We start from the raw sequence: 17103 nt of genomic DNA, 5'->3' as shown, positions 1-17103 counted from the left end.
CGACTCGTTGGCTGAATGGTCAGCGTACTGGCCTTCGGTTCAGAGGGTCCCGGGTTCGATTCCCGGCCAGGTTGGGGATTTTAACCTTCATTGGTTAATTCCAATGGCCCGGGAGCTGGATGTTTGTGCTGTCCCCAACATCCCTGCAACTCACACACCACACATAACACTATCCTCCACCACAATAACACGCAGTTACCTACACATGGCAGATGCCGCCCACCCTCATCGGAGGGTCTGCCTTACAAGGGCTGCACTCGGCTAGAAATAGCCATACGAAATTAAATTAAATTAATGGCACAAACATCACGTATGTACTATGTTTTGCTGTTGTGTAATAATTAATTAAAAATCACGAAAAAGGCCCAGATCACTGCCAGATTCCATGTTAAAATTTGGTAGTGTTCAAAGTGTTAATAGAGATTGCAGTTCTTTGCTCCTTGGACCACTTTGCACCAAAATGTCTTCTCACTCTTTCTGGAAGATCATTTTACCTTTGTACCCAAGTCCAAGTTGCCCTACTAGCGGTACATCTCCAAGTCAGGACAAGGTCAAGGACTCTTCAAAATACTGTTGTAAGGCATTCGAGACAAATGACTGTAAAACATAAGATGGTGGTTCCTCATAACAAGTGAGAACTTTTCAAATTTAGAATACAACTCTGCAATTAACCTCAGGCAATAATCATCCTTGGAATTCTATCATGAACTGAAGATCCTTTTTCATCTGCATCCTCACTATCTTACTATGTGAGGTCCAAATATTCAGCAGCATATAAAGCTTCAGGACATACGTAATACTGTGGTGTACTGGTGGTATTTTGCCTGCCATAAGATTGATCTAGAATACTAAGTCAGTTTGCGCAGGTCAAAAGCCATTTCCATTCATTCAGCCTCATATTTCAGAGCTTCTTTCTTTGATGCATTAAACGAAATGATCTCTCTATGATACTTCAAGTCAATGCAATGTTTGATCCTTCCATATTTTGTATCGAGAAATGCAGTGAAATTATGACGGTCAGGCATCATTACTTCAGTCTCCAGCTTCAGCTACTTTTTCTGATGTTCCACCATAAAGGTAGGTGCAGGTGATGTTGACATTAAGGCTGCAACATCTTCAAAAGCAAAGCAATCAATATACACTCAGTGCCCTGCGTAATACCATTATTGGGTAGTCTGTTTCTCCATTCATGGATGACCTTTCCAAGAACACAGTTGAAAAGAATGGGTGAGAGCCCATCACCTTGACAAACACCAGTCTTAATCTCAAAGGATCTAGATATTTCCCCCATGAATTTCAATTGTGAATAGATGTTGGTAAGAGTTTGTTGGAAGTGAACATGGACCCCTCCTTATATCGGAGGCTCTTCCTGTCTATTATTAGCAGGTATCCAGCTTCAGTAGTTCTTTAGACGGATGGTTTGAGGGCACAAGCAAAAGTAGGCTGTATGTTCGTTGTTGATAATAAGAGGTTTCTTTTTCTTCTACCGAAAACTGTAGTGTGTACATAGCAGAGCTTTATGTTATCCCTGAAGCTCTGCTGTACTTGCTGTCCAATGAGCTTCAGCACTTTCTGCTCTGTACTAGCTCCTTCAGCTCGTTACAATCTGTCCATGCACATTTCTCACAGCACCCTCTGGTGCAGTGGATCCAGGACTTGGTGAAGTGCTAACACCAGAATCACGTTTTTGTGGATCCCAAACCACAAGGGAGAAAGTGGGTTCAAACCCCACTGTCAGCAGCTCTGAAGATGGTTTTCACACCAGGCAAATGCTGGGGCTGTACCTTAATTAATGCCATGCAGCCGCTTCCTTCCCACTCCTAGCCCTTTCCTATCCCATCACCGCCATAAGGCCTACTTGTATCGTGTGATGTAAAACATAAAAAACCACATGGGTGTAGAGGAAAATGATTTAGCTGATAGAGCTGTCACACTGCCCCCGTTGCCTTACAAGGTTCCAGCAAGTGATGTTCGTTCTCAGCTGAGACATTTGGTTATGTCCCATTGGGCGATGGACTGGCAGGTCACCCCTCTTCCAAATAAACTGAGAACAATTAAAGGAACTATGGAGGTATGGAAGATTTCCCTTTGAGTTCACAGAGAGAAGAAGTGGTATTATGTCGTCTTCGGATCAGCCTTGGTATAACGCACTCCTACTAACTGAAGCCCCACCTCCCGGTATGTACTTGCGGCAGTCGTCTGACCGTAGTATGGTATGCGTGCATGCGTGGACATGACCGATCTGTGCCGTAGTCTAAAACTTCCCAGTACCATCTCCCTCATCCTACGAGAGGACGAGCAGCATGTGCGGTATACGCTGTTCAATGTGACCTGTTTTAATCATGTATAAAAGTGAATTTTCTATTTGTTTTTAATTTTTATCTTATATTAACTACATTTTTATTCTATTGACTCTGTTTTAGTTTATCTTTATGTATTTTAATGTGTTTTTAACTTTTAATTAATGATATATATGATTTCAATTCAAAAGCACAGTTTTAGACTATGGCGCAGAGCGGTCATGTCCACGCACACCATACTATGGTCGGACGACTGCTGCAAGTACATACCAGAAAGTGGGACTTCAGTTAGTAGGAGTGCATTGCTATACTATACCTTATTCCATTTTAATATATCTTTTTATAAGAAATTAAGGCATTGCAAATTAGCTCCATTGATTATTTTAAATTCATAATCATTTTTTCATCATCATGTGTTTTAAGTTCTAGTCAGTGTATACATTTTAACATTTTAATTATTATTATTATTATTATTATTATTATTATTATTATTATTATTATTATTAGGCCTATTATTATTATTGTTACCGTGTTTTGGTGGATCAGCAGAGGTGAAAGAAGGTGCGGGCTGGAATGGGTCTAACTACAAGTCTGAAAGATGAATTTAAAATTTAAATAAAGGTTATATCTTCAACTGATAACAAGATTTAACAATTTTCACTAGGTGAAATAACAAAGAAAAATCAGGTACAATGCAACTTTACAAACGAAAGCACAAGTTAAGGGGTTTTTACAATTCTGGGCTACGAGCCCCAAAATTTAACAATTTCTGAGCTCTCAGCTCACAACCACAAATCACCAAAGGGCAGAAAACCCCTAATTACATGGAGCATTTGCTCTCACCTCGTAATGTCAAGCCTCCTAGAGGCACCTTTCAAAATACCAGAAAGAGCTGATCCGCTCTCAATCGTTCAAGCCTATTAAAGGCAATAACAGCTTATTACACTTAACTGCCATCAAAGCACAACTTATAATGGCACAGGGGTACCTCGTACCCAATCTACTGGGTCTTCTCAGGAAGGAAAACAAACCGGGTTAAATTAATGGCCCAAAATACAAGATTGAATGGAGGCGAGTACTTGCACTTCTAAATTCACCTTTTAAAACCTAAGAGGCACTAGGCCTATTGCACAGGGGCTAACCCAATCTATGGAGGTGACTTGTATACAAATAAATTTAACACATTAAGAAGGAAGAGAAAAACGGTTACGAAAACATAGTCACCTCAAATTCAAAATGAAGGGGAGCTCGAGAGTTTAAAGCACTCTCTATCCCCGAATTACATTTAAAGATATATGAAGTTTTACAAGGTAGGAAAAAAATTTACATGTTTAAAGGTTACATATTAAAGGTTTTGGACCTGCCCTGCGGGTTAAACTGCTGAGCTAGCAAAGAGAAAAGAAAGATGTTAATCGGCCATTACCTTGTTGAAGAGCAGCTGCCCGAAGGAAAAGGCGCTACCCGTCCCCTGCTATGCTTCTATACACTAAGCAAGATGTTGTTGAAGTGGCGAAGAGCTGAGAAAATCAGCAGTTTTTAAACCCTCGTGGAAGCTTCGAGACCTTTCATGAATAATTAAGACACACCCACTCAACTTTATTGGGTAGCTAAAAGTTATACATCAACATCGAAGAAGAAAGACACTATTGGTCAAAAATTAATTAAAGAAATTCGGGATTGGCTGAGTTCAAAACTGGCGGAAAGAAATATTAATATTGCCAACCCAAAAAATGAAAGAACAAAATTTAGTAAAGACAAACTTTTGAATACAAAATTTCTTCAAAAAGTTCCTTCCCTTCGCACCAGGGTGCATGATCATAGTTTTGTAGAGACATCTGTCAGAGAAGGTCCACACTTCTTGGTCAACCAAAAAAAAACAAATCGAAATACACACAGTGGCATCTTCTGAGGAACTGTTGAATTAATTCAGTTGTTAAAGTTCAGAGTTTCTCCGGTAGAAGTAATTTAAGGCGGAAAATTCAAATATGCGGCGTATAGGTGTACCAACCGGTATTATTATTATTATTATTATTATTATTATTATTATTATTATTATTATTATTATTATTATTATTATTATTATTATTATTATTATTATTTAATTTTAATTTCACCTCATACCATTAGGATCAGATGATCTAGATGTTAGGCCATTTTAAACGACAAGCATCAACGTCGTCATCAGAATTTGTTAGATTACGGAACAAAACTTGTTCTCCACACCCATCTCCTTGCAGATATCAAGAAGACTGAATTGGTCGATTGAGTCATAGGCATTCTTGAAATCAACAAAAATCAATGCTTGGTATTTTGCATGAGGAGATCTGATTATATTATTTAGCAAAATGATCTGTTTGCTTCAGGAGCAGATCTTATGGAAGCCAGCTTGATATTCACCATACCGTGGATCAACAATAGGTTTTTATAGGCAATTGAATGACGAGATATGCCTCTGAAGTTGTTCATATCTGCTTTATTGCCTTATTTTTTTAATGGAGAGGATATATAAAAGCTGATTGCCGCTCCTTAGGAACAATTTCTTGTTCCCATATGTATCATGAAAGAGTGCTTCCATTTTAGCAACAAACTAGGATCAACCGTTTTCAGTTCGGCAACTATGGAATCCTTGCCTGATGTCTTGTTAGGAAGAGATGCAATGGTTTGGATGATTTATTCTCAATCAGGGAGAAGAGAATCAGATGAAATGAAGGATGGACCAGAAGTTGTAATCTTTGATGATGGAAGAGAGCAATTGGGAACATGCATCATTTTCAAAAATATTTTTTTTGAAAAGTACACCAATGAAATAGTATGTAAACGTATTACATTGTGGTATGTTGCCTTGTTTTCTACCATTAAAAAAATATTTAATAGTGCCTTTCCGCAAGGCGAGTGAAACGGCCTCTGACGTAAGCGGCGCGCTGTGACGTCACGATCCAGTACCGCATGGAGCTCTACCAGCCGTTGTGCATCAGCCGTTGCTAAAAGCCGATTGTTTATTATTCATGATCGCGAATAACTTCAAAATGACAGAAGAAAGGTTCAAAACAGCACAATCAGACAATCTATCATGTGTAGATGTCATCATTCTTGAAAAATAGTGACTTTTGTGGCCGCAGAAATTCGCGGATAAAAAGCAAGTTTGTAAGTGGCGTCTTTTATATACGTGCAATGTACTGTAACCCATAGTATAAGGATAACAACGAATCTGGATAGATATCACATCACTTTCAACATTTCCTTCTAGACTGATTCCCCTATTAAAGAATAACATTACATTTTCGGGCTTTCAGCATTAGTAAAGTAAGAAATCGGATTTCAGCACTAACATAAACATATAGGTAGCATTATAGTACTAGTCCGCTTCTGTGGTGTAGTGGTTAATGTGTGCCACTCCCGGAGGCCCGGTTTCGATTCCCGGCTCTGCCATGAAAGTTGAAAACAAATAGTACGAGGGCTGGAACGGGGTCTACTCAGCCTCGCGAGGTCAACTGAGTAGAAGGGTTTCGAATCCCACCTCAGCCATCCTCGAAGTGGTTTTTCGTATTTTCCTACTTCTCCTCCAGGCACCTAAGGCCACGGCCGTTTCCTTCCCTCTTCCTTGTCTATCCCTTCCGATCCTCCCATCCTCCAAAGGCCCCTGTTGAGCATAACAGGTGAGGCCTCCTGGGAGAGGTAATGGCCCTCCTCACCAGTTTCATCACCATACTCAAAGTCTCACGTTCCAGGACACTGCCCTGGAAGTGGTAGAGGTGAAATCCCTCGCTGAGTCCGAGAGAAAACCAACCCTGAAGGATAAGCTGATTAAGAAAGAAAGAAAGAAGGAAAGAAAGAAAGAAAGATCATAGTACTATAGGGCTGTAATCTATCATTCCCAAAAAATATATATATGTATGGTTGGGACAACTGGCCTACCCACTTCCGGGGCCCATGAAAGATAATTAAATATCTTTGTGGAGGGAAAAAGTTAAACATGATAAAGGTAAATATGACTTCATCTAGTTTTCACAAGTCGGGCTGAGTGGTTCAGACTGTTGAGGTGCTGGCCTTCTGACACCAACTTGGCAGGTTCGATCCTGGTTCAGTCCGGTGATAGTTGAAGGTGCTCAAATACGTCAGCCTCGTGTCGGTAGATTTACTGGCACGTAAAATAACTCCTGCAGGACTAAATTCTTGCACATCGGCGTCTCCGAAAATCGTAGAAGTAGTTAGCGGGGCGTGAAGCCAGTAACATTAATTACATTTGGCTTTTAACAAGCTGAGCATATCAGGAAAGAAAGGTGTCCTGGTGACATTTTAGTCGCTCAATACAGGAATGTCTTTGGGTGCTGTGACTTTAATTTTTTTATTTTGTTGTTGTTTGCTTTACGTCACACCGTCACATATAGGTCTTATGGCGACGATGGGACAGGAAAGGCCTAGGAATGGGAACAAAGCGGCCGTGGCCTTAGGTACAGCCTCAGCATTTGCCTGGTGTGAAAATGGGAAACCACGGAAAACCATCTTCAGGGCTGCCGGCAGTGGGATTCAAAACCCACTATCTCCCGGATGCGAGCTCACAGCTTCGCGCTCCTAACCGCACGGCCAACTCGCGCGGTATTTTTACCCTTCGGTTTATTGACTTGGCTTGTATAACCTAAAACTTAGGCTAAGTTGGATTATATTTTAAACACCTACATCACTATTTTCACCTGTATGCAATTATGTTATTTATTTCATTAATATTATGATAATTATCATAATTGAGCATTGTTAACTTATAAGACTCCAACAGACAAGCATTGATTTTGTGTAGAGTTATACTTTTGTTAAATTCACGTCGTTTCGTTTCTTGACGTACACGCCTATTCTTTGTTACATTATAGGGTATTTAGATATAGCCTTAAATTTCTTTACCAATTAAGCTCTTCAATAAAGACATACATAACTGTCCTATGCCAAGATATATTGGTAGAATTAGAGCTGTCAAAATGGTTCATAACCCCTTTGATTTATTATCTTGACATGGATCACCCAAAACATAGGTTAGGTTTGGAGAATACTTTAATAATCAGCATTATTTAATGCACCGTTTATTACTTTCATATTCCAAGATGTAATTGAAGCATTTAAATAAAGCATCATACATTAAAATTTAAAGTTTTACCACTAGAACAGCTGACATGGAAAAGTGATTTGAAAATTCAAACAAATTCATCTTACGTTAAAATCTTCAAAAAAATAAACTGTAGACTTTTCCGATATATCACCAGCATTTCTCCAGCTCGCCAAAATCCATTTCTCCCTAGTTTTAGCGTCTTTGGAACGTTTATAAACAATTTGTTTGGGATGTGCTATTGCACATCGGAACTCTACACCATTTATAAGTTTTCTGCCTCACTGTCTGCGCAGGATTCATTTTAAGTCTAAAATATACCACTCAGATTATTATCCAATGTATAGACCTCGAATTTAACCATACCAGACACTAACATAAAGTAGAAATATGCGAAGTGTATCCTGCTTCTCACAGCACACTACGTGTTATTTCGTCTGCTAATTCAGTCAACCTGTACGATGACGTCAGGCCAATGAGATCGCGTACTTGCGTGACGTGACAGTTTCGTAGATTTTTATCATGTTTGGAGTTATTATTTGTACATTCTGATCACATTTTTGAATTCTGCATGCAATTTTGTATCAGATTATCATATTTTTAATTAAAACCCCGGATCATGCATGTTCCCTATTGAGTAAGAACTCAAAATATTAGGCTAATGAATTTGAAATTGTGATTAAAGCTTTTCAAGTGAGATAGATGGCCAAAGTGAATTTATGTATTGCTACAGAAATATATTTTCAAATCTCTGTGGTATACTTCAGCAGAAATTTTCAGGATATCTGGAAATACAGTATTTCCAATCAAACTGTTGATTTAAGTAGCTTTTTCTCCTGTACATGTTGTTTTAGGATCACAATATCTCAGCTTGAGACCATTGGAGAAACCTTCAGGAGGAAGAACACCCATACTTTTACCATACTTTCAAATTTGAACATTCCCTATTTGGCCTATGGGAATCAACATCTATATAATCTGATGGCCAGGCAGGCATCAATTTTTGGCAATGAGACAAAGTCTCTCATTGTGCATTGGCACTGCCAGTGGCTTCAAGTAGCCTACGCGGTGGCCTCCATGGTATGCACTAGCCATGCGTCTTGGTGAGTGTGCTAGGTACCAAACTGATGAGCCCAACTGAGCACACAGTGTTGGCAACCAGGAATGACTTAGCTCGAAAATTTATAATGTCCAATAACGGATCAACTATATTGGTATTATTCATGATCATTTTGAAAAGTGAAAGGTGTAAATCTGACAGATCTGGATTTAATTATTTCTTTCTCTGACAAGATACAAAATCAGGTTTCTCATTGTATTATTAGAAAATCATGCTAAAATATTGTATGGTATTTATCCTCCTTTGATTCCAAATGTACAGTATTATTAAAAATCATGGAAATTTTTGAGAGTCTGCTTTAATTCTGCTTTCTTGTGAATATGAAACTCATTGTCAGGTTTCTCATCTGGGCCCTTCAAATCTTACAATTTATCACTTTTGAAACCATTTCACTTTTTATTAGAAAACTGCCTCCCTTCTTAGTCCTGTGTTCACTTCTGTAGTTAATTTGTAAAATACAGTATTCTTTTCTTGAATATTTCTTGTTGAATTTGTTATAACATGGTCCGTGGTTATGAGTTGATATTGCATAACAGATTTCAATGACCACCTTATTACCCCCATTGATATTAGACATAGCATATTTCATGCTATTAATGTTTCAATTAATGAACAAAATGCATGAGGAAGTTTATTCTTGGATAGATTCAGCAATGGTCATTGTACCAAGTGAGTCAGCTACGCAATGCAGTCACGTAGCCATAAACTTCGATTTGGAATATAGTTGGCTCAACCCCCACTAGAAACAGCTTGGACGATGATTTTCTGTTATTTCTTATTTTCATATCAGTATGCTAATTAAAGCCACGGCACTACTAGCTGACGTGCCCATTTCTTCGCTACGGAATGAGCAGGTCGCAGACAGCCGTGAAAACTCCTCTGCCCTATTCTGTTAAGTTTGCACACTACTCATTCCAACCAGTGCCTCAGAATAGGAGTTGAATAGCGGGAATACTATGATGAACCAGTGTGTTACATACCAATAGTTATCAGAAAATTTATGAACCATACATATATACAGTACATACATACATACAGATAGACAGACAAAATTGACAGAAAATTTAAAAGTTCATTTCCTTGTTACTGTGGATACGAATGCCCTCCTGTCTTCTTTCCCAGATTTCCCATCACTAGTTGTCGCAAAATCCTGTTTTCTGGTAATCGTAAGATGTGAAAGAAACAAGAGATTCTTCTCTTCTTCATCGTGCTGGTAACTGGGTCAATCTCTTGATAGACAGTTTCATTTGGGGAGGATTCTCCAGACTCCTTCAACCTGGCACTTTTTATTTATCCAAGTTTTAATAATTCTTCTTTCAGTTTTGAGGAGCTGATCAGTTCTTCTTTCATTTTTAATTTGGAGCAAGGTTTTGCAAAGCATAAGTGGCTTCGGGCAAAGTTACAGTTTTGTAGTGTTGGATCTTAGTGTCTATTGACAAGCATTTTTTGTTCACCAGGTTAGAAATTGTGCTTTTTTTTCATTATGTTGATTCTATTTATCCATGTTGAATTCTCACTTAAGTTGTGCAATGATTTCTCCAAGGTATTTAAATTGTAGGACTATGTTAATTTTTTTATTATGTATGATGACTTCGTTCATTTCAAGGGGTTTCATTGGCATGATCTCAGTTTTCTCAAAGGATATTTGTAATCCTATTTTTAATGCAATTTTCTGGAGACTGGTGATCTGACCACAAACTTCTTCCATGTCTAGGGCCAAGAAAGCTAAATCATCTGCAACCCTAGGCAGTTTGTCCTTATTGAGGGTTTTGCTCCTATTTTGATTTTAGGTGGGTTTTCTTATTGCCAAATTTTCATTATGTAATCTAGAGCCACACTGAAGAGCAGCGGGGATAATCCGTTACCTTGTCTGAGGCATGTATTTATTGTAAAATCATTTGACATTTCTCCCTTGAACATTACCTTTTAAATTGTGTTGGTTAAAGTTAGTTCAATAATTTTTGTTAATTTAGGATGAAGGCCATACTGTAACACCTGTCAAGGAATACACAATAGGTTATAATAAAAATAATAATATGAATTAGAATAAGAAAAACATGAATTAGGCCATGAGTATGAACACATAATAAAATATATAGGGAAAATAGGAACATATCAATGTAGCTGCGGTTTCACATCTAAGCTTGGAAATACGACAGTTGACTTATAAACATAACTTACAGGTCTAATAAATGACAACTAAGGAAGGATTGTGGAACGTGGAAGGAAGCCCTATTGAGGTCCGCGGGAAGGTATGGCGTTATGGGGAAGAAAAGGTTCACGATTACCCACCTCAAACTCATAATATTGACAAATTAAAAGATACAATTACAAATTAAAGAAACAAATAAATGGCAGAATAGTTGACAATTAATTTCTAAAATAAATGCAATAAATTTTCACAAAGGATTCACAGAGTGAATGGAGGCATCCTCAAATGAATCAAAATTAATACAATATGTTATTCAAGAGAGAATGTTACATTTACCTGTAATAACAAAACATTGAGCCAGAAAAGGTTTGCCTCCGAAGATAACATCTAACGGACTAGCCTAACAGTGAAGTTCTACTGAAACTCAATTATGGTGAATATGGTAATCTAGAGGAAACTCCGGCACACAAAATAAACTTTTACATTATCATGGAAAGTTATGTTAAAGGTAACAAGGGCCGAAACATAAGACTAAATTTAAATTAAAGAAAATACAAAGGAATTAGAAAAATAGCACTTACCGTGAGAGGCAGTAGGCCCCAACGGGGCTAGTCCTCAAGCACACCTGCTCACGAGGACGGTTAGATGGTAAAGACACTGGCAACACGCATCACAGATCACACACGCGAAGCCGGCAGAAGGCCGGAAATGGCCCGATCACAAATAACCAATAAGACACCGTATTTCTCTAGATACCCGTTTTTCGCCAATTGGAAAGTTTGTTATTCTGACCAATCCAATTACATGACCATATATGGTCATTTTCTAAATTGCTGATGCAAAACAAATTGCATCACCTAATCTCTCCACGTGCAGTACCTACTGTCCTAAAAGTTATGTACCGCACGCATTTTGTCAAAGCACAATATTACAATTTTCTTCCAATTACATAAAAAATCTCCAATATTTAAAAGTTTTTTCTCTTGAGGTTTCTTGAAATCAATTTAACTGATACACAACATTAATACAACACAACTAAATGAAATTTAAATACAAGGTCACTTAATAGCTCTTGCAATGTTCATTCACAGTTCCAAATATATAAATAATTTCTTGATTAGTTCAGAAAAATATTCAAAAGTTCTAAAGTCCAAAATTCTATACCTAAGGTTTCCCTAAATTGCATAAAAAATATTACAATAATATTCAAAACACATTCAAATTAACATTTTCTTCTAGTTACCCTAAAAAGTTCCTGCAGAGTCCATATTTCTTCATTTTCTGGAATAAGTTAAATATACTATTAAAAAAAACTAAAATAAAATTCTAAAATATACTAATTTAAAAGAAACGAAAATAAAATTCTGCTGTCCTTTCTTGATGACACACAGGTCACACACATGATCTGAGGATTTTTGAAAGAGTGGGTCTATGTATGCTATCATAAGCTTTTTTGAAATCTTTGAATGATGTAAACAGCTTTTTATTTCTGTATTTGTAATATTCCATTATTAGTTTCTGGCTGAGAATTTGGTCTGAGCAACTTCTGTATGGGCGAAATCCTCCTTGGTATTCTCCAAGTTGTGTTTCCAGAATGTTTTTATCCTATTGTAAATTATGCTGGAGAAAATTTCGTAAGTGCAGTCTAAAAGAGTTACTCCTCTGTAGTTGTCTGGATTAGTCCACTTTTATAATTCAAATATTGAGTAAATTATTTTTCCATTCCAGGTAAGAGGAACATAATTGGAACAAAACATCTGTAGAAAAAACTCAGTATATAGCACAGTTCATTGAAACAATCAGATACTCGGGTGCAGAGAAACTTGAGAATACATTACACAAAGCCACCTCCTCTCTACCATCTGTACATCATTTCCAGCACACTGGATTGGAAGAGATGAGCCAGTTTTCTGGCCTCCTAGATTCCTTGACATTACACCTCTTTTATGAAGTAACATGTTCTGAAGTTTCTCTGCTCTTAAGTGTCTGATTTGGTTTCAGTGAGCTATGTCACACACAGAGGGTTTTACACTGTAGGTGCCATTTTGTTCAAATTATGCTCCTGTCGTCTTAAACAGAGAAATCTGTTATTCAATATCTGAATTTTAAAAAGTCATCAGAACAGAACTTTGAGCTGGTGATTCATTTTATTTTATTTTATTTTATTTTATTTTATTTTATTTTATTTTATTTTTCCCTCAAAGTCAGTGGATGAACCAATCATACTTTTATGGGCTAGGGCAGGGAACCTCTGGGTGCAAGCCTCACACTGAAAACAACAACATTTCTTTTTGTTCTTTAGAATTGTTTGCAAGTATTTTGGAAGACATGAAAAAAAATCATACCGGGCGACTTGGTCGTGTGGTTAGGAGTACGCAGCTGTGAGCTTGCATCCGGGAGATAGTGGGTTCGAACCCCACTGTTGGCAGCCCTGAAAATGGTTTTCTGTGGTTTCCCATTTTCATGCCGGGCAAATGCTGGGGCTGTATCTTAATTAAGGCCACGGCCACTTCCTTCCCACTCCTAGCCCTTTCCTCTCCCATCGCTGCCATAAGACCTATCAGTGTCGGAGCGACGTAAAGCAACTAGCAAAAAGAAAAAAAAATCATATGTGATTTAAGCATCTAAATTTAAAGTACATAGCAATTGTTGATCATAAAAATAAATGGGAATTTCAATAACATTTTCATCTAGGTAAGTTTCATGAATAGAACCTTAAATTTATTAACTTTCTTTTCCAAAGACTTCATTATTGTTTTGTGAACAATTTTATAACCATCTTGCACCAATTCTTGCTGCCACACTGGAATAGATCAACCGTTTTCATAGAAATCATAGAATTTATTTACTGATGGTAAAATTTACTGTTAAATCTGAACAGAAAGTCTGAATTCCTCCTGAATATTTCACCCAGTGGGTGGCTGTCAACTCCACTTTGTACAAGTAGCTTCTTATTATTGGTAAAGGATATGGAATTGGCTGCACACTGCATTTGCTTAAAAAACATATTATCAATATTAAAAAAATGAATTTTGAAAATATACTGATTATTTCAGTCAGTTTGACAATTACTTTTCACTGTTACTGAAAAGTCTGCTTGCTTGGTATGTGAAACATTTATTGCCCATTGTCATACATCAGGTCTATATGAGCCAGATATACAAAATTTAACAATTTAACACTTTGTGTAGGATCTGTGATTACTAATTAAGATGCACTGAATGGAAAAATACATTCTTTATGAGAGCACCCAATATTGATACATACAAAACAAGAGTAATATCTCAATTTTTAATTTTATATTCATGTTTGTCACCTTGAAGATTACAAACAAAACTAGTTATTTCATTTTAAACACTTTCAGCATTGTTCAGTCTAATCAAGTTCAAAAGACTCCAGGTATTTCAAGATCAAGTGCTAGTTCTACAATGAAGTTTAACATCAAAACTACCTAGTAAGTCTACATCACAAGCATATCTCTCATTTAGGAGTAGGAGACTATAATCTCGTAACTTAACAATTCGACAGATGTAATCTGGTAGAATTTATAAATTGTCTCTAGGATTGATGATTGCATGTGTTTATTAACCAACACTGAAGGCTATTGGAGGAATAGTAAAGATTTAAGTTAACTTAATACAATACTATGGATAAAATCATAATCTATAGGATGGGCGAGAAGTCCCCATACCCTGTTACTGTTTAGTATAAAATGTTATTTAGGTTATGTTATTTATGTATTAAGTGCCCAATATATCTATGTTCCCCATCATGTTGAAAACACAGTTCTATATGCCTCCATGTTCTTCTTGACATATTTCTGAGCATGTCCAGTATTATAGTGCGAAATGCATCCTCAGCAGCATTCTGCAGTTCTTCATTTGTAGCATAACAACATGCAGATACATGTGTCTTAATGACTCCCCATAATGAGTTGTGTTGAGGTCAGGAATCTTGGTGGCCATTTCAAGGGAGCTGGTGTTGCTAGTGAACCATGACCTATCCATTACAAGATATTAGAATCATTCTGTATTGACGGTTCTCACTTTACAAAGGTTTTTTTTTTTTTTTTAATGTAGGCCTATCCTCCTATTCAATACATAACATAATTCCATCATTAGATGGAGTAATAAAATTCAAACATGTTTCAACTCATTTGAGCTAACTGCAGTGAAATAAAGAGGATTTAATTTATTTACATAATACAAGCTAAAAATGTGCTAAAACCATAATGAATGAAAAATGAAAATCAAAAGAGGCATGACAAAAATAAAAAGCAATACAACATACAACATTTCCATCATTAGATGGAGCAATAAGCAACTCGTTGAGGCAAATTCAGTGAAAAAAGGTTAATATTATACATAATACTCATTAATACTATCAATCTACATAAGGAAACATCATGTATTGTTACATGCAACAAAAAATTGCTCTCAAGAGGAAAGAGGTCAGACTACTTCAAACTCTTTTGAAAGAAGAAAGAAACACTGCTTTGGGGTGATTCATACATTCATACTTTCAAAGATATACCATTTCCATCTAAACAACTTTTAAACTTTACAAGCTAGAACAAAATGAAGTTAGGCCTACAGGGATCTATACCACTCATGGAGGTTGGCAGCATGTTAAGGAAAGGAGGATTATATGACATATGGAGGTCAGTATCGGGGGGTTAAATACATCCCTCCATTGAGGATTGTTGTCAAGAAGGGCATTCAGCCATAAAACAGGGCCATGCCCACAGGCAGTGATGATCCAAATAATTAGGAAAAGATTAGAAGTAAGAATAAGAAGATAATGATGAAGAATATTCCAGACCAGATATTTTCATTGTTTCAGAAATAAACACTTTCTTCATTTCATGACGAGATCCTAATTAGAGTAACTTTTTTTAAATCCCTCAATTTCCCAAAATTGATTTATAAGTGAGCATCAAAGAATATCATTCTGTTATTGTACAATGGCACAGATCTTGATTTGGATGAAAATTACCAAGGAACCAAAACAGTACTGTTGTCTGCTGAAGTATGATATCAGATTCTTATTTGCAAGATGTTGCCCCAGCACAACATTTTATTGGGTAATTCATTTGTGTCATGAAGTTAATCAATTGCTTTAGTTAAAGACTTATTTTGAACAAGCTGATTATTATTATTATTATTATTATTATTATTATTATTATTATTATTATTATTATTATTATTATTATTATTATTATTATTATTATTATTATTATCTAGTTTTCAACTTATATATTGACCTTCATGTTTGTATGTAATATGTAAGTATATTAAATAACGTGATTAGTTACTAATTAGTGGTGTTGCTTAGAATTTTAACCCTGCATGGGTATTCTTCATAGATACTACGCTGGAATGATCCACATTGTCTATCTCCTATGTGAGTGTGTGTGTATTTAGGCTAGAATATTGACAATCTATGCCCTTAGAATATTCTCTAGGTTTCATCAGCAGTAGTATGCTAGAAGTTAGTTTGTGATTTGTTTACATTTTTCTCCCATATTAGAGAAATACTGATCTATGAGTGTAACATGACTATAGGAAGTGAAAAATTAACAAAAATATTTTAATGAATGATTAAGAATTCAGTCTAGTTTTTCAAAGCATGTTATCTACCATCAGTCTACTGGTAGGCAATTTGTAGTTTTATTTAAAACATTCCCTGCTATTTTCTTGTAACATGTTTTAAGTAGCATTGTATATGTAGATGATGACAGTAAAATATTAATAAAAACTGATGTGTGCAGTACATTAAAAAAAATCAAGTCACTGAATATATGTACATTTACCTAGGAACTACACAGAAAAAGAAAAGAGAAAGAAGAATAAACTCTAAATCTACTGTTTTTAAATTTTGTGTATATATATATATATATTTCTTTTTACTAGAATCTAATTGATGAACACAAAATGATACAAAATACTAAGGCCAGAAGAGTATCTAGAGTAATAAATGTTTTCTAAAATCTTACTTTGTAACTTTCAAAATTAATTGACCTGTTTGCAGTTTCTTAGCACTATTTACACCATAATTATTGATTTCTTTTTATTAAATGAAGTGATCATGTACAAAATTTGATAGATCTGAATTAACAACATCTTATTTATTGTAGATCTTACTAATATTATTTCTTCTATTACTTTTTATTTAGACAAGGATTGCAAATCTCTTGGGAGTGGCAGGCACTGATGTCCCGATAAAGGAGTTCCAGGAATTAATGATGCCACACAAGGTAAATATAGTGGACTTGTATGTTTGGTGCAATATTAGCAAATACAGTACAGACAATACAGGACACTTCTGGACTTAACCTAGTTAAATGGGAGACAATTCGCAAGTGGCGCTCATAGCAGTGTGACCTCAAAATTCATGCTAAATTCAAATATCAATGGAAATTCATATATGGAAATGG

General features: G+C 36.2%; 1 protein-coding gene across 1 annotated transcript in view; it reads left to right on the top strand.

The window, feature by feature from the left end:
• stj (straightjacket) overlaps positions 1-17103 on the top strand; it is a 303422-nt gene that overhangs the window by 75437 nt on the left and 210882 nt on the right. The window contains exon 12 of the mRNA XM_068227342.1: positions 16843-16923. Within this exon, the coding sequence (XP_068083443.1) occupies positions 16843-16923 (81 nt within the window). The remainder of the gene's footprint in view (positions 1-16842; positions 16924-17103) is intronic.

Source organism: Anabrus simplex, chromosome 4, assembly GCF_040414725.1.
Source record: "Anabrus simplex isolate iqAnaSimp1 chromosome 4, ASM4041472v1, whole genome shotgun sequence".
In the NCBI taxonomy this organism is placed as follows: Eukaryota; Metazoa; Arthropoda; class Insecta; order Orthoptera; family Tettigoniidae; genus Anabrus; species Anabrus simplex.
Note: the sequence above shows the minus strand (reverse complement) of the source record. Positions and strands in the feature narration are given on the sequence as shown.